Source organism: Lepus europaeus, chromosome 5, assembly GCF_033115175.1.
Source record: "Lepus europaeus isolate LE1 chromosome 5, mLepTim1.pri, whole genome shotgun sequence".
Taxonomy (NCBI): Eukaryota; Metazoa; Chordata; class Mammalia; order Lagomorpha; family Leporidae; genus Lepus; species Lepus europaeus.
The window spans coordinates 114,062,431-114,081,912 of record NC_084831.1 but is presented as its reverse complement, the minus strand read 5'-3'; the positions used below and the strand labels follow the sequence as shown (position 1 = coordinate 114,081,912).

General features: G+C 39.4%; 1 protein-coding gene across 1 annotated transcript in view; it reads right to left on the bottom strand.

Annotated features, from left to right (window-relative positions):
* The window catches only part of NOTCH2 (notch receptor 2), a 169,524-nt gene that overhangs the window by 113,736 nt on the left and 36,306 nt on the right, over positions 1 to 19,482 (bottom strand). The window contains exon 2 of the mRNA XM_062192096.1: positions 9,049 to 9,130. Coding sequence (XP_062048080.1) covers positions 9,049 to 9,130 — 82 coding nt within the window. The remainder of the gene's footprint in view (positions 1 to 9,048; positions 9,131 to 19,482) is intronic.

Below are 19,482 nucleotides of genomic sequence, written 5' to 3'. Positions count from 1 at the left end.
AAAGGGGGGGGGGGGAGAACTCTTACATGAAATTAATGGTGCTGACAAGCCACAATTAAACAGTAAGAAAGAAACTTCACACAGGATTATGGTTAACCTGGAGGCTGTGTTGAAAGAAGCGTAGCTAAATTTGTATCTATTATTCATGCCAAGTTTGCAAGCCAAAATTGATAGATTTAATTTATTGGCAGTTACCCAGGATGGGCAAAGGATGCAGGCAGAGTCCAAGAACTGCTTTCTTCTACTTCTCTCCCAAACGCTGAAATATAAAGGTTCCTACCTAAAGCATAAAGATGAGTAGAGAGAGCATGGGAATTACACTGCTATGTGTTGATAAGGAGCTGGTATTCAAGAACTATTTTATGAAACCCTGCAGGGACCCATACTATATTTGTTAGAGGACATATTAACAATAAGAATTACTTAGGAATGACACTGTTCAAGGGCCAGATCTGAAGTCCTAGGCAAGGAAAGACTTTACAGGGGCATACACATCAACCTCTGTAACTCACTATGCAAACTGAAGGGGTTATCTTTAACAACTTGTGACTTCTGGGCTAGCAGTAACATTTATCTGAACTCACTGGATATTACCTGATTTCAAGCTGCATACAATCTGATTGGACTTGTTCATCGTCTACCAGAAAAGGAGGAAGAATCAAGTTTTTCAATTCAGTTTTCTCTACTGAAGAACACTTTCATAGAACACCCTCTCTTCCATCTTCAATGTCCTTTTATATTTATTCTATAGTAATTGCACTGAACTTGTAGCTCAAAGGTCATATCTCAGAAATGCAGCATTAGCCAAGCCTGATCCACAAACATTCATGTGCAAAGTTCCAGTACTATGTGACGTACCCAGGCCTACCAAATGCTACTGTTTCTACTTCAAAACCAGAAATTATATAAAGCAGAGTTTTAATATTTCTGATCTAAAAAGTCACCTTTCAGGCACTGCATTTGGCACAGCAGTTAAGATGCCTGCATCCTATATAAGAGTTCCTGGTTTGAGTCCTGGCTCCTCTGCTTCCAATCTAGCTTCCTGCTAATGTACACCCTAGGAGACAGCAATGACAGCTCAAGTATTTGGGTCCCTGCCACTCAAGAGGGAGATCCAGATTGAATTCCTACTACTGATTTTGGATTCGCCTAGACCTTACAGTTGTGCGCATTTGGGGTATGATTCAGTGGATGGCAGATCTCTCCCTCTTTGTCTCTGTCTCTTTGCCTTTCAGACTAAAAATGAAGAGCCTGGTACTGAGGGATAGCAGTAGAAGGCTGAGCCGCTGCCTATAATGCCAACATCCCATATGAGTACCAGTTCAAGTCCAGCTGCTCCGCTTATGATACCACTCCCTGCTAATGGGCCTGGCAAAGCAGCAGAGGATGACTCAAGTGCTTAGGACCCTGCACCCATATGGGAGACCCAGACGAAGCTCCTGGTCAGCCTAGCTCAGCCCTGCACATTACAGACATTTGGGGAGTGAACCTGCAGATGGAAGATCTGTGTGTGTCTGTGTGTGTGTGTGCGCCTCTGCCTCTCCCTCTCTGCAACTCCACCTTTCAAATAAATAAATCTTAAAAAAAAGTAAAATGAAAGTCAATTTGCTTTAAAATTCACCTATCAAATACTTTCAAATGTTCCACACTTCCTTTTAAGAAGGGCCCATTAATACCACCTACCTCTTATAGATACTAAAATAATGCATGTGAAGAGTTTAAACTGAGGACAGTGGTACATGTAAGAAGTGTTCAATCAGTGTCAGCTAGCATTAGTCTTTAATTTGCCAAATATCTGACTGCTAACAGTCAGGAATTAGGAATCAAACTCAAGTCTTTCTGGCACAAAAACATATTCTCTCCGTGTCACCAGGTGCCTTAATTCACTCACCAGTGCCAGGCTAAACCACAGTGGGCTCTGAGGCAAAAGAAAAAATCAGTAATACTGATCTTCTCTTTAAAATTAATATTTTTCATATTTTAGTTAATTCTGACTTTTGAACTATTACATCAACATATTATTATATCAGCTCCCTATTAATGCACTTGAGAAAGCAGCAGAAGATGGCCCGAGCTTTGGCTCTTGCACCCACATGGAAGACCCAGAAGAAGCTCCAGGCTCCTGGTTTTGGTCTGGCCCAGCCCTGACTGTTGCAGCCATTTGGGGAGTGAACCAGCAGATGGATGATCTCTCCCCAGTCTCTCATTTTGCCTTTCAGATACTAAAAAATATATATTATTGATCTTGACTATTTTTTAAGACCCTCTCCACTTAAATTGCATGCCTGAGGCAGGTGCTTTACTCCCCTAATCATAGCCCCAGCTGCACTTTTCAATGATGGTATCTACATTAAAGATTACACCCCAGTCAGTTATGTACCTAACTTTTCAAGATCTAGTCAGACTCACTTTAAACTTCTTCAAATAGCCCAGGTTAATGAATTGTTAATTATTTTAGGACTTCCCAAAATCGCGTGAAAGATAAAAACAATAACTGCAACTACTACCATACACCTGAGTTATCTGTTACATGGGGTATATATGCATAGGTAGCATGCAATAAATAAATCTTGAATTAATAAATCCTTAAGCATTGCATTTTAAAAAAGATCACCCTGTGGGCAGTATTCAATGAGCCAAAATACAGCATTCTTCACTTTATGTAAAAAACAAAAGAACTTGGGGCCAGTGCTGTGGCACAGTGGGTAAAGCCGCAGCCTGCAGTGCTAGCATACCATATGGGTATCAGTTCGAGTCCTGGTTGCTCCACTATCAATCCAGCTCTCTGCTATGGCCTAGGATAGCAGAAGACAGCCCAAGTACTTGGGCTCCTGTACATGCATGGGAGACCTGGAAGAAGCTCCTGGCTTCTGGTTTCAGATTGGCATAGCTCCGGCCGTTGCAGCCATTTAGGGAGTGAACCAGCAGATGAAGACCTCTCTCTCTCTCTCTCTCTCTCTGCCTTTCTGTAACTCTGCCTTTCAAATAAATAAATAAATCTTAAAAAAAGAAAAAACTATGGAAGAGGCCCAGAATGGCTATTGCAGTCATCTGAGGAGTAAATCTCTCTTCCTCTCTCTCCTTCCCTCCTTCTGTTTCTCTCCCTCTCATCTTTTCTCTCTGCCTTTCAAATAAATACATATTTTTTAAAAAGACCTATGAAACAGTGGTCATGTTTCACTAACCATCTTCCAGAAAACTATACATATGATGTTCTGCTAAATAGTACACTACACTAGGAGGAACCAGGCTGACAAAATCAGTCTAAGTAGAGGAAACAGAAAAGCTGATTTAAAAGTTATTTTTCCCTGTGTACTTCTTTTATCTGACATTCCCCCTGTACATCATTCAATGCACTGAGAAGGTGATGAAAGGGGGAAATGCTGAGTCATCCGTAACTTTGGAAAGTATCTTTCTGGATGGGTACCACCACAACACAAACAATGGTGCATCCTCCACAACAAGTAGTTTCTGAGATTCTGAGGGTCTCTACTTGTCTATTCACTGTACAGAAATTCATAATCAAGAGGACAAAGAAGGCAATGGCTCCAGTTTTCTTTGTTTCATTTTTTAAACTTGAGTAGTTTTGCTTTTCTGTCTTTTGGTTCTTTTGGAGAGGCAAGGACAGAGATAGAAACCACTCCAATCTACTGGCTCGAGTGTCCTGGGATGGACTTAGGAAGCCAGGACCACCAAAATTACTCCCTAGTCATGGCGAGGAAACTCGCAGGTTGTTAACATCTATTATAACCAGCAGACAAGTTTTAGATAAAATGTGACAAGAAGTTGTATACATTTTACATTATAGTGATTCACTTTAAAGTATATATATACACTTCAAAAAACCTGTGGAAAACAGAATTAAAAGATAAGTTCATTTTGGGGCCAAAAAATGAAATCTAAGCATAAAAGGGGTCGTGAAAAAGTTTGTGGAAAATGCATATTATGAAAAAAACTATGCATGAATATCTTATAATTCCATTTTCCCAAACTTTTTAAAGCTCCTGTTAGTTTTCAGACAGATATATTGGCAAACAGTCGGGATTGTCAAGAGCATGCATCCATCCACAGGCGCCCATGTAACACATGGTGACATTCTGCTGTTTCACAAACAGTGCATGAAGTGGTGGGCAGGAGATTTTCAAAGTCCCTCTTAGACTTCTTACTTTTATCAATAAAAAATGAGGCAGAATATTTTATATCAGACCAACATTCTTGCTCAAAGCTATTATAAACACTGGACAAAACATTAAAGGCACTAGAAACTAACTAAAAGCAGGCAGAATTAGAAGGGATATAAGCACCAACAAAAGGGAAGGAAACCCACATTTACCCTGCATTCTCCTGAAGGCACTCGCTGTCCAGGCAGCATAAGAGCAATGGAGTGGGAGCAGAAAATAGAAGGTGTGCTGGGCTGAGGAGCCAAAGGAGCTGCCAAAGGAGCTGCCAAAGCAGCTGGACTGATGGAGCAGAAATTCTGAAAAAGAGGGTGGTCTCAAAGCTGCATTCCATTCTGCTCAAATCCTTATATGATTCCTGACTGCACAAAGAGGAGGAGATTCAGGAACCCAGGAAAAGGGAAGAAGAGGAAGAAGGCTGCGAAGACTGAGCAGAATGCTCCTGATGCTAGGAGACTTAGAATTTAAGTCCTGCCAAATTAGAAGGGTTTGATAAACTACCCAGAGTGTAATAAATTCTTTATACTCTCCACTAAACTCTGTGAAGCAGCACACCTTGGGAATAAAGTCCATATCCCAGGACTAGGATATATTTGTATCACTGCACTAAGGGCAAAACAGAAGTAGACTGACCTCAACTAAGCCTAAAATCAAGCCTCTACTCAGGATCAAGGTGGTCTGCCAGGATAACACTCAACCTGCTTTAATGGAAGATAAGCTTTAAAATGCATCACCCACAATATCCAGTAAGTAATTAAAAAATACTGTTCATGTACTATAAACAGAAACTCTAATCATGGTTAGAGAAAGACCAGCTGACAGAAACATGGCCACAGACAACATAAATGATATGAAGTGGCAGATTAGAACTTTAAATAACCATGACACTTATATTCCTAAAATGTACATCTTGTAGAGAATACAGATCAAAACCTCTCCTACACCAGCATCTCAGTGACTTGAGTTGGCCATGATTTTGAATCAAACTGGGATTTGCAATGGTCTATATTTGAAAACATGGAGCAAACAGCTTCAAAGTGATTGATCACATCCAAGCTTAATTATATATTTACACCTCGCACTAGGACAAGGGAGAGACTAAAATGTCTTCTCCCTGTAGTAAAAGAGCCTTATTAAGATCTGACAGCAACTATTTAGCAGCAATAATTGAGTTTTATGCAAGATTACACAGGTTCTCCTCATCTGGCATCAAAATCTAATCACAGACCAATAGGGTACATAAGCTCCTAAGAGTGAGGGGAAAAAAAAAAAAAGTTGAGCTGTGTACAAGACTAATCTTTGAAAGTACTTATCCTCATCTGTCAATGTGATCAGAGTTTTCTATAAACAATCATTATATTTTAGCTGAATCAGTAGCATTACACTCCTTGAAACAGTCAGACACCTTCTCCTCTAAAACATTCTCCACCAATTCCCACCCACCATGAAAGGAATTTGGCTTCTACTTTCTTTGCTTAATCCACTAGACAATCTCCCAAATAAAAAGTTAAGCACATGCACTACATGCCTGATATGATTTTTTATATACCTTCTAAGTGTTTCAATGTTTATTTACTATTTTGTGAAAATATTTACTGAACAAGCAAAATTATCTTCTTTCCCCAGGGATAAAAGCAAAGTTGGTGAAGACATACTGAGAGGCCTGCTAAATAAATGTTATTTTTGCTTAGAATTTTGCTCCAAACCTCTGTGGACTCTGGCACAGCACACAGGAATGACTGACTTGGCCTCTCTGGTACTGTTTTTTGCTTTACCCATGCCCATTTACGTTGACTCTGCCACTCCTAAAGATGCTAATATTACTTCTGCTGAGGTAAGGAAACACTTTCTTTTTACAATTTCTGTGTTTCACGCTGGTCTCCCAAAAGGGTCGCCTCATCAGTCTTTTTCTAACCCTCCCTTTCTCAAAGAAACATGGTTGGAAGGCATCTTGGGGACCTCCTCTCCCTGCCCCAAGAACTACATCCATAAGCATTCCATCCTATCAACAACAAGGCATCCAGAGACAATGTAGGCAACAGCTCCACCTTCATTAACCACAAAGTGATTTCTCTGTCCTTAAGCAGTGTTTCTTCTAGAAACTGAGGGTGACCTCATCTGCCCAATCTAAGCAAGAGTTTGAGAACAGAACACACAAATCTGCTTCCTTCTAAAAGTTACACTCAGGGTCATCTCCTGGCAAGTGCTCAGAGACGGGGCACCTCAGCATGTCAAACCACATATACAGGCCAACGCTTGTATTATAACAAGCTAAATTATCTTTGGAGAGACCTAATTTGCCTCTCTGTAGGATATGACACTATGCTAGGTGCTATATGACACAAAATTCTCCAAGGAGTAATTAACAGGAAGGAAGCAGTTCTAATGTTTATAGCACAGTTGGGTAACTATAGTCTACAACAATTATTACACATTTCAAAATAACTACAGGAGGTTATTTTGAAGGTTCCCAATACAAAGAAATGATAATATTTCAGGAGCTAAAAATACTAATTTGATCATTACACATTGTTTACATGTATTGAATTACAATACTATATCCCATAAATTAGTATATATCAACTTAATTTTTTTTAATTCTCAAAGGATAGCCAGTTTCTTATTATTTAAGATAAACAGATGAGACATGCAAATTATGGTATTTATTAAGTATCTTTTAGTTTAAGAAACATATTGTTTCACAGCTATTATACTATACTATATATCAGCTACTGTACTAGGTATTAGCTACACAAAAATGCATTAAGACTAGGATCTCAAAAGACTAGTGGGAGAAACAAACACATCAACAAGTGATCATAATGTAAGGGGTTAACCACCACAGGAGAGCTGAACAATAGAATAAAGAAAGTACCAGATGGCCGGCGCCGTGGCTCAACAGGCTAATCCTCCGCCTTGCGGCGCCGGCACACCGGGTTCTAGTCCCGGTCGGGGCACCGATCCTGTCCCGGTTGCCCCTCTTCCAGGCCAGCTCTCTGCTGTGGCCAGGGAGTGCAGTGGAGGATGGCCCAAATCCTTGGGTCCTGCACCCCATGGGAGACCAGGAGAAGCACCTGGCTCCTGTCATCGGAACAGCACGGTGCGCCGGCCGCAGCATGCTACCGCGGCGGCCATTGGAGGGTGAACCAACGGCAAAAGGAAGACCTTTCTCTCTGTCTCTCTCTCACTGTCCACTCTGCCTGTCAAAAATAAAAAAAAAAAAAAAAAAAGAAAGAAAGTACCAGATGCCACAAAAAGACTAAACAAGATTGCACTGGCCAATTTCTCAGGTATTAAGTTTTCCCCCTTATTATCTCCAACTAAATTTCCACTCTTAGAGGAAAATGTGCATTTTTTTCCAGCTGGGAAAACTAAGTGGGCAGCCCATAATCAGTTACATAAAATCTTTCATTTCCAATGTTATCTTTATTCCAATCCAAACAGCCTTTTGTTAAGCTTGACTGTCATCATAGCTTAAAATATTTTCACTTTGGTGAAGAAAATTGTTTCCGACTTGGAAAAAAATGTTGCTTATGACCTTAGAGAACTTAAATTCTGGTGTCAAAATGGACTTGATTGGAAAAAAAAAATGTTAAATTTATGGTGTTCAATCAAACATCCAGAGGAGAAACAAAGAAATATTGGGCAAATTCACATAAAGTGCTATTCAGGTAAGTACCTCCAACAAAGCAAAGATAAAACTATACCCCATAAAAACAAAGAAAAGGAAGATAAATAAAACAGTACTAGAGAGGCCAAATCTTCTTTTCCCATTTTGCATGAAATAAAAACCATGGTTAAATGTTATTACCAAAACTTTTCAATTGAGGTAGAAGAAAAAAATGGTCTATAAGAAGCCTGGAGAGGCTATACATAAAATTATCTTACAGCCTCCCCAAATAAACAAGAATTCTTACTCATCTAGATGACTGGAAAGAAAGAACCTCCTGGGCCATGAACTAGCCTGTGCTTCTCAGTCCCCATCTCTCATCCTTATTCTTTTAACCCAACATAGCAATGTGCACTCACAGCTCCACTTCCTACCTCATCCTACACTTGTGTTTACATCTTCCTCTCCCATAACTTCAGAATTGGATTTTTTACACTAGGGAAAGAAGTTTCATAAAATACCCACTAATACTGGGCAGAATTAAATTTAATACCTATTCGGTTTAACTTAAAAACAAGATCACAGCTCACATGTTGAGGGGAAGTTTCTAAGGGTATGCCTTAAAAATTGAAAAACGGAACAAATGTACTCAATATATACCAAATGCCACTCACTATAAAGTGTTTTCTATAATAAAAAGGTAACAGTAAGATAGCAAAAAGTTCTTGTTAACTTATCTGACATCCATATCCTTCCATGCCTTCATATATATAGACTCATACAAAAACTGCATCAGAAGAGTTTGAGATCCAGTGACATTTCACAGAAGTACTAAAAGTAGAGAAATAAGGACCAGCACCATGGCATAGTAGGTTAATCCTCCACCTGTAGAGCCTGTATCCACTATAGGTGCCAGTTCTAGTCCCAGCTGCTCCTCTTCCGATCCGGCTCTCTGCTATGGCCTGAGATAGCAGCAGAAGATGGCCTAAGGACTTGGGGCCCTGCACTCTCATGGAAGACCCAGAAAAAGCCCTTGGCTCCTGGCTTCAGATCAGCCCAGCTCTGGATGTTGCAGCCATTTGGGGAGTGAACCAGCGGATGGAAGATCTCTCTCTCTCTCTCCCTCTCTCACTGTCTGTATCTCTATCTCTCAAAAAAATAAATAAAACCTTAAAAAAAAAAAAAAAGCAGAGGAGTAGAACCAAATCTTGTCCAGTGTCCCACTATGGAAAAAGAAAATATATGAACAGAAAAACTTACTTGCAGTATCCTGTGCCATTGTGGTATGTAACACAAATTCCTTCATTCACACAGGGCTCATAGCCATCCCGACACTGCAACGCTAAAGATAAAAACAAATGCACATTAGTGACAAGTCACTAACTGTAACCCTCAGTCACCACAGAAGAGTGATCTATCCCAAGTCAACATATACTCTCACATCCAACCTGACCTGGCTTCCCTTTAAATGCTTTTTTCATCTTTTGGCTTTTAGCACCAGAGAGCACAGAAGATATTCCCAAAAGCCTCTTCCCATAACAACTGTTTTTGTGGTCTTGTATGATGCTCTTAGTTTCCTGTGCTTCAGTATCTCCAGCTATTACATCTCTATTTTCCAATGATAGTAAGAAAACTAAAGCTGTACCATCCATAGCAAGCCATGACCTTTTGGGATCTGGAGATTTCAGAAAAGTAACAAAAGGATTCATCAATAAATGTTTAAAAACATCTGGGTAGACACTAAGTCTTCATGATAGGAATAAATTATTTATAACTACAGATGAGGTTTAAATCAGGTCACTTCAAGAAGTAAGCCGAAACATCAACAATGTTCATTCAACCAACATTGAGAGGCTAGTAGGTACTGTATCAGAATCCAGAAAAAAAGGGAGACTCTATTAGGATACAGGCACTACATTATATTAGAACCCAGGGAGAAAAAAGGAGAAAATAATACATATAAGTAGGTAAGTGAATAAAACATAATCTCCCAGGGTCTTACATAAAGATGGAGAGTAAATCATGAAAAGAAAACAGAAGAGGCAAGACCAAAGTAAAGAAAGTGAGAATTTAGCTTTCTACACTAATAAAAAACAAAAATTCTCAAATCCTGGATTCCCCCAGTCCCTTTGAGAGACAGAGAGAAAGAGCACCTTCTACCTGAGCCTCTTCCAAACACACACTGCTCAGAAGCAAAACTGTAGTAGAAGGCAGCACCACTGACTTCAGCCAGGAATGGAGGAGTGTACCCACATGCTCCACTCACTCGCTGGATAACTACAGCATCTCAATTATTTGGCTTTTACAGCTGGAATCTCCAACACCAAAATGCATATCAAGAGTCCTAATAAGAGAAAGACTAATTGTAAAGAAATCTACTCAAACAACAAAAATCAAAACTGAAATTCATGAACTCTTTCTTGCAGGCTATTAATATGACTACTTCTGATGACAGTTCATCCACAAATTTCTTATACCCACACCATGATAAAAAGAAACTGCGCAAATCAGAGGCTCTGGGCCTGCTCACCCTGGGCATCAAAATCAGCAAGGCCCAGGCACAAGCTGGATATCAGAATAATTTGGTTTACAATCGTCTCATAAGAACCCTTTATCTGCACAGTACTATATTAAGTGGTAGAATAATACAAGAATATGTTTACAGAAATCTCATCTCACCCTTTAAATATTATTCTAAAGAATAGTAGTAACAATAGCAGCTGACATGTAGCACTGACTAAATATCAGGTACTGTCCTAAGCACTTTACACAGATCAACTAATTCAATCTCCACAATTCCTCTAGTAGTTAATTTTCTTGTACCCATTCTACAGATCAGAAGACAAAGAATAAATGACCTGTCAACTGTCAGGGAGCTATAATTTGAAATTATGGTGTCTGGATTCAGTACAATGCTTCCAACCACCAGACACTTTTCTTCTCAGAATGGGCAGAGGAGAGGTTGTTATATCCACTCATCAGGAGGGAACGCAAGGGGGGTTAAATGGCCTCCTAGTGGACATCTCTCCACTAGCTGGTGGCAAGGCAGGTTCTAGAACCAGGTCTCTTACCAAGTCCAAACCATCTAGTGACAGCTGTTGGGATCACACAAGCAGTTACTAGGCTGCAGGCCGGAACAGGCAGACTCAGGAAGAGGGTCATCTTGTCCATATCCCACTTCCCTGTAAGGCTCAAATGCTCCCTCTTCCCACACTGATAAGCCCAATGCAACAACTATAATTAAAACAGTTAGTGTCAGGTTATTTCCTCCATACCAAAGTTCTCAAACTGATTTTTTCATCCTCTTTAGACATTTTTATTAGTTTCAATGATAACTTCCTGGTTTTTTTACTATTTGCTTTTTTTTTTTTTTTTTTCTTAAAAAAAAATTAGGGAAGGAATGCCCTACAGACAGGGAGCAAGCTGCAGTTTTATGCTCCTACAGGAGACCTGCAATCCTGCTCTACCCTTAACTAGCTCTGTAGCTGCAAACAACTTCTCAACCTCATGGGGGTTAGTTTCCCTACCTGTCAACCAAGCTAAGGGTAACTAAATGTTCCTGAACGTCCCCTGGGATTCAACTGTAACACCTCCCTCATTGAAAGTAAATGAATGGCATGGCTGGACCTGGAGAAACCTTCCAGGAGGGCAGGAGGACCCAGCCACCCATGACTCAGAAAGCTATGGGTGCAAAAAAAAAAAAAAATCACAGCCTGTTCCTATTAAGTGTCCTGGCAAATCATTACAGTGACAGGTTCAGAGAAATACAAACAACCCAAAGTCAATATGTGGCAATCAACCTAGCAAATAACTTTACAGCCTAGCCTTAGTGAGCCAATCCAATTCAGTGACTGAAGAGGAGGTGGGGTTACCAGGCTAATAATTAATGCTGTTTGGCTGATTTGTGAGATCATGCTACCTTGAACCTTTAACATTTACTAAGCCGTAGTTCTTAAACCTTTAGTATCTAGCAGAATCACCCAGCGGGCTGATTAAAACACAGGGTAAGACTACACACACACACACACACACAGACTTTCTTAGCGAAGGGGACTTAGAATTTGCATTCCTAAGCAGCTCCCAGGTGATGCTGATAGTACAGGTCCAAAGAATGACACTTTGAGAAGAACAGTACTAAAGCATGAGTGTCCACTTTAAGGAATGCGCTAAAACTATACAATACATTAGAGATCTTGGATAACCCAGATGATAATACTTGTATCTTGACTAAATTTAAAAAGAAAAAGCAAAATTTCAAACTTATGCCTTTATTCTGCGATTATGTCTAAACAAACACTGCAATTATTTGCCCCATAGAGACAATCTAAAACTGATTACTAAAGGTAAGACTGAAAAAAAATATCATCTCAAAATTCAACTTTTTCTCCCAATAAAAAGCATTTAACAATGAAATCGAAAGCAAATTCATATTTGTAGAAAAAAAAAACAAAATGCTAAATCATACAGAGAACTGATGCTTAAATGATGCTCCAAAAAAAAGATTTTTTTTTACTTATTTGAAAGACTGAGATGGTGGGGGGGGGGGACCACTCTCCAAATGACCACAACAACTGCAACTAAGCCACGCTGAAGCCAGGAGCCTGAAACTCCATCTGAGTCTCCTACGTGGATTCAGGGGCCCAAGCACGTAGGCCACCTTTGGCTGCTTTCCCAGGCCCAATAGCTGAGAGCTGGATGGGAAGTGGAGCAGCTAGGACTCAAACCTGTGCTCATACAGGATGCCAGAGTCATAGGCAGTGGCTTAACCTGCTATGCCACGACACTGGTCCCTTAAATTTTGGTGATTTTAAAGGACTCATAAACTAGTCACTCAGAGTGACTTTTCTCCCAAATTTTCATCTTTAACCACAAACAGAGCATAGTCAGTAAGTACCAGCTGACAGATCAATCATATATACTGTGTGTCTATTTGTTTTTTTATGCCCTCTCCCATCATCCAAAAGAGCAAAAACAAAAAAAGAGAAATAATGGGATGCAATCTCATCACTCTATCACTTGGCAAAGTGACATAAAATCTGGAAGCCACTTTCTCCACATTTTCATTGCAGAGTTTGAGGACTAGCTGTCTAATATTTGGAGAATATTTACAAAGCACCTACTGTGAGCAGGTGCAGGCTCTGATGTCAGAGATACCATAGTCAACAGAATAAAGTCCATGCCCTCATGAACCTTATTCCTATCAGTGAAAATGTACAACAAATGAATAAATAAAATCATTAAAATGATGGTGATAAAACCCAGTAGTGAGATACAAGTAATTATGCAGTCTGGAAGAGGTATCCTTAGAGCTAAGAATGAAATGAGCAAGAGTCTTTTTTTAAAAAAAGATTTATTTACTTGAAAGCCAGAATTACACACAGAGAGAGAAGGAGAGGCAGAGAGAGAGACAGAGAGGTTTTCCATCTGATGGTTCACTCCTCAGTTGGCCGCAGCGGCCGGAACTGCGCCAATCCGAAGCCAGGAGCCAGGAGCTTCTTCAGGGCTTCCCACACGGGTACAGGGACCCAAGCACTTAGGTCATCTTCTACTGCTTTCCCAGGCCATAGCAGAGAGCTGGATCAGAAGTGGAGCAGCCGGGATTAGAACTGGCGCCCATATGGGATGCCGGCACTTCAGGCCAGGGCATTAACCCACTGCGCCACAATGCCGGCCCCAAGAGTCTTAAAGATACTACAGAAAAGCACCTTGAAGTAGAAATGAGAATGGTATCTCAGCTTCATATGGCCAGAGATTCTTAAGCAAAGGGAAGGATAATGGGCCAGGTTAGATTACAGAAGGTCATGAAATATTAAATGTTCATAAAAAATTTTAAACAACGGGACAGAAGTTGTGGCATAGCAAGTTAACCTACTGCTTAGAACACTTGCATATTGCATCAGAGTGCCTAGGATTGAGTCCTTCTTGCACTTCTGATCTGGCTTCAGACTAATATGCACCCTGGGAGGCAGCAAACAATGGTTTAATGCATGGGTCCCTGCCTATGACACGGGAGACCCAGAGAGTTCCTGACAGGCTGGCCCAGCCCCAGCTGCTGTGGGCATTTGAGGAGTGAACCAGTGAATCGAATAATGTCTTATTAATGACATAATGTCTCTAATAAGACATCCTAAACTAGTACAAAGCCAACAAACAAATCAAAGCTCACTGCTCTTCTTTCAAAAAGCTATATCCCTGCAGGCATAAGGAGAATTAGTCACCTAAAGTAAAAACTTTCTGAGCAAAAATGTCAATCTCAATATAGTTACAATATTTGCTGAACAACTACCTTAAGTATGTTCCTTTACTAGACACTGCACAGAAATCAAACACAAATAAAACAAACTGTCCTTGTGGTCCTTATAATCTAATGAAGGGAAGACTTGGAGTAGGGACAAAGAGGATGTGACCTACCCAAATGACTCTAAGAAAAATACAAACAAAAATAAAACTGCTTAGTATAATCTTAGCATACCCTCTTTAATACCAATCTCAGTACCACTACTTGAAGAACCTTTAAGAATTAAAACACAGATTCTTGTTTAGCACTAACTACAACTCAGTCCAGACAAGGCTCTAGTATTTATGCAAGTTTATCAGCATCAGTTGTATATAAACACTGCAAACAACAGTATAAGCTGTCATTGATTTTAACCAGTTCCAGTGCCTCAGGAATTTATCTATTTAGGGATAGGCTGAAGGTATCCAGATGGGATAGTATCCTCCTTAGGATAGTATCCTCCTTAAAACCTCTTCTAGGTATTTACCTAGGTTTTCCAAGGCTTTTCAGTATCATGCCAGCTCCCTAACACTGGCTTTTAAAAGCCTCCCTTTGTTTCAAGAATCTCTAACATGAGTAATTAAGTCTGTACCCAGCCAGTGTAATCCGAGCAGTCTTCAATGTGTTTCACTTGCTGCATTAACATGTAATCATTTTAAATTGGCATTACTTGGTGCTCTGTAGCTTCTTCAAATACGTATTGTCTATCTCACTTTTTTTTTTTTTTTTTCAGATTCTACTCCCTCTGTCTATATTGTGGTATCTCTTTGTGCTTATATCCACTGCTCACTAAGAAGCCATTTTATGCTCAGGATCACCAGCCATCAGGGAAATGCAAATAAAACCTCAGTGAGGTTTCACCTCACTCCAGTCAGAATGGCTATCATCCAAAAATCAAAAATAGCAAATGCTGGCAAGAATGTGGAAAAAAGGAATCTAAACTAGTACAACCATTATGGAAGACAGTGTGGAGATTCCTCAAAAATCTGAAAATTGATCTATCATATGCACCAGCTATCCACTCCTGGGAATTTACCCAATGGTAATCAAATCAGCATATGAAACAGTTATCTGAACCCCAATGTTCATAACAGCTCAATTCACAATAGCTAATGAATAGAATCAACTCATATGTCCATCCACTGATGACCAGGTAGAGTGGTATATTTACATGATGGAAAACTACTCAGCCATAAAAAAGAGGGAAATTCTGCCTTTTGCCAACAAAACTGATTCAACCAGAGACCATTAGGCTCAGTGAAATAAGCCAGACCTAAAAAGACAAGTACCATGTTTGATTTATAGCTAATATATAGAACACACAAAAAAAAGTAACATATATGGGAGCTAATTATCATTTATAGCCATTGTCTATACTTTGTCTACTTGTTGAATTCGTTATTTAGTGGAATATTAAGCCTGTGACTATAAAGTAAACTGAAAGTATGTTACTGTAAAAATTTTAAAAAATAAGGAAGAAACGAAAGGGGGAATGAGGGAACTATCAGTATGGGCTTACAATTGTAAGTATGAAATCTTTTCTCTTTATATAACTTTTTCAAAAAATTTAAAGATATTGGGGCTGGCACTGTGGCACAGCGGGTTAAAGCCCTGACCTGAAGCACCAGCATCCCATATGGGCGCTGGTTCTAGTCCCAGCTGCTCCTCTTCTAATCCCACTCTCTGCTATGGCCTGGGAAAGCAGCAGAAGATGGTCCAAGTCCTTGGGCCCCTGCACGTGCATGGGAGACCCAGAAGAAGCTCCTAGCTCCTGCCTTCGGAACAACCATTTGGGGAGAGAACCAGTGGATGGAAAACCTCTTTGTCTCTACCTCTCTCTCTCTAACTCTTTCAAATAAATAAAATAAATCTTTAAAAAAATTTAAAGATATTTTAATGACTTGAATGGCTGTGGTTCCTCAAATATGCAAGCAGCAGTTATATGGGACTCTTTTTTGTTTCAACGTTTATGCAAATTTCAAGTAGCAATATTTGAGAGAGATGAAGTCTTGAGTTTACGCCCCAGGATCTTGGCTGTGGTTGGCTGCTGTTGCTTCTGGCACAAAGCCCTGGAAAAGGCTCAATAAAATTAAGAAAGCTAACTTTTCTAAAATGACTACTTACGTTATTACCAAAAATAGGAGAACTGAGGGCAGACAGGGAGACATCAGGGATTTGCAATAATTCTCATAGCACCCTCCAATTTCAAACAACAAAGCTTTCACTAAACTTTTTATTCCACTTTTTGGGTTTGAGCCATGAAAAAAAAAATACAAACAAACAGAAGAAGTGCGGAAGCTTCAAATCCCAAGTGGTACATTTAAATAAGAACGAAGTGGAGAAACATCTGTTTTCCTCCTTGAAATTAGTCTTGATTAAAAGGCAAGAACATGCAATAAGGAAGATATCAATTTTATTTTTCTGATGGTATTCCAAGGATTTCTATATACTTAACAGATATAATAGAAAATGTGCTTCCTACCTGAGAGATGTGGATACCAGAGCCAGAGATTAAAGCTTAGTCTACACAGATATCATAGCAAAATTGTACTGCTTTTCAAAAGCAAAGTCATGATTGAAGAAAATACACTCAACAAAAACTGAACTTATAAACATGTATTTTTAAAAGCTGCTATAATCCAAAAGTTGTACTCTCGATATTTATATTAAATAAGTTTAAAAAATAAATATTTTTGACATTACTAATAGAATTTTCATTTTATAAAGAAATTCATTCTAATGAGTTGATCCACCTAGAATAATCTGATTTTTTAAAATTCCAATTCTGACCTATTTTATTGCATTGGATTTACAGCAAAAAAAAAATCATTATTTGCTGTGTTGTATTGAAATCTAGCACTGTGTATTTTCCCTTTTTCTTTTACTTTTCTTTTTAATGGCTCCATAAGATTTTTAATTTGCTCAAAAGTTAAAGTTCAATTCCTGAGGTTTGGGATTAAATTAATGCATTTGGCTCTTCCATACAAAAAACAAGGTTTAAAACATTCCCATGGCCTCACGATCCTTCTGAGAAAAAAAAAAAAAAAAAAACATTCCCATACGTTTATAAATCAGAATGTGGCCAACTTGTTACTGATCATCCTTCCACCTGGAAAACATGCCCCCCCTTCTTCCTTTTCCATTTTGCTAAATTCCTACTTACGTTTCAATTCACTTCCTTCCTTAAGCATCCCTCAGAAAACCTCCAATTCCATGTAGATGATCCTCCTCTGTGCTCCCACTACACCTTAGGTAGATGTGTTATGTAAGTAATCACTCACCCATCTTTGTCCCCCAGTTCTATGCAAATTCTCTAAAGGCAGTGACCATGACTGGCTCATGTTTGTATACACGGTATCTAACATAGTGCCTGGACCCAGCAGGTACTCAGTAAGATATTCAGTGAGAGGTGGGCTTAGGAGTTAAGATGTCCACATTCCATAGAGTACCCAAGTTTGATACTCACCAAAAGCTTCTTGCTAATGCAGAACCTGACAGACAGCAGTACTGGCCCAAGTAATTGGGTTCCAGCCAACCACATGAAGAGACTTGGATTGAATTCCAGGTTCCCAGTTTCAGCCCAATCCAGTCCTGGCTATTGTGCGCATTTTGGTGGTGAATCACATAAGGACTCTCTCTTCTCTTTCTCTCAAATAAATATTTCAATATATATATCCAAATGAACTATATATATTCATAACTAAGATGAAAGCTATTGACAAACCCAACATCAGTGAATGTGTTTAAAATATACTCAGCTTCCAATTTTAATAAGCATAAGAATATCCAAATGTGATACTGACTAAAATTCTGATTTCATTTTGTATGTGGAGTAAAAAAATAGAGAAGGAAAACATGGTGCAAATTTCTTAGAACTGTATTTTTCTAACCTTCACAAAACTAAAATACTTTTCAAATTTTCTGCCTTAAGATTTGCATGAAGGAATATATACTCTCCATCTCTGCCCCCTGTAACTCATCAGCCGTGTGTATTATGGTAAAAAACTGAAATAAGTTCAACAGAAGTCAAAATAATTTACATTGAAATGGCAAATGAAGAAAACACACTAACATAAAATTTAAGTGAATGGCAAGCTAAGACAGTTTACTGCTATTGTACAGTATCAATTTCCCTGGGAGTAGATTAACTGATAGACATCCACACAGCAGTACACACCAATGGGATCCAAAGAAGCCCTCAGGTATTTCTTCAGTACAAGTATCCGACACAGAGTAAATCACATAGTACACACATATAAAGGTTCAGGCGCTTGCCGTAATGGAATGTAATACAGACGAAGAAGCTGCAACATATCTAGAAATTAAGCTATTCTCTACACACAGGGTTATACATCCATGTGCTGGTTAGTACTTAAAAAATATTAATCTGAGGCATTATTCCATTGTTATCTTGTATCTTCTATGTGTTCTATTACCTATAGCTGTTCTGTTACCAAGACAAACTTTGCCTTTCACCAACACCTTGTACTTTTAGTAAGCTCTCCTCCTTTTAAAACTTTCCAAAGACTATTTTGTTAAGTACAACTTAATCTTTTAAAAAGCCCTTAAGTTTAAATATATGTTTTTAAGTACAAATTCTGAAAAATTTTTTTATAAATATATATAATCTTGCTACCCGACCAAAAGAAATGAAGTGTTCCTTTACCTCAAATTATTCAGAACACTTTCTAAATAAACAACTGTTTGATAATTTAGAGGTAGACCACAAAAAAAGAAAAAAATAAGGGACAAAACTATGTTAAAAATGAAAATAGAGAAACCTAAGATTGACCCTTTTTTTAAGATTTTATTTATTGAAAGGCAGAGTGACAAAGAGATGGAGAGACAGAGACAAAGACGCTGTCTGCCTGCTGGTTCTCTCTCCAAATGGCTGCAATGGTCAGGGCTGGCCCAGGCAGAAGCCAGAGCCTGCAACTCCAGCCAGATCTCCAACACAGGTGGTAGGAGCCCAAGCACTTGGGTCATCTGCTGCTGCCTTTCCAGGCACATGAGCAGGGAGTTGGACTCTTAAGTGAAGCAGCCAGGACTCACAACAGTACTTAAATGGGATGCCAGTGTCAAAGGTGGCAGCTTAACTTGCTGTACCACAACACCAGCTCAATTCACAATAGCAGAGATATGGAATCAAATTAGATGTCCATCAACTGATGAATGAATGAAGAAAATGTAGGGGGCTGGCACTGTGGTGTAGCGGGAAAAACCGTCACCAGTTGGAGTCCCAGCTGCTCCACTTCTGATCTGGCTCCCTGCTGATGCACCTAGAAAAGCAGCGTTGGGCCCAGCAACCCACATGGGATACCTGGATGAAGCTCCTGGCCTCGGCCTGGTCCAACCCCAGCTGCTGGAGTTATTTGAGGAGCCAACCAGCCTGAAGGAGATTCATATTCATTCACTCT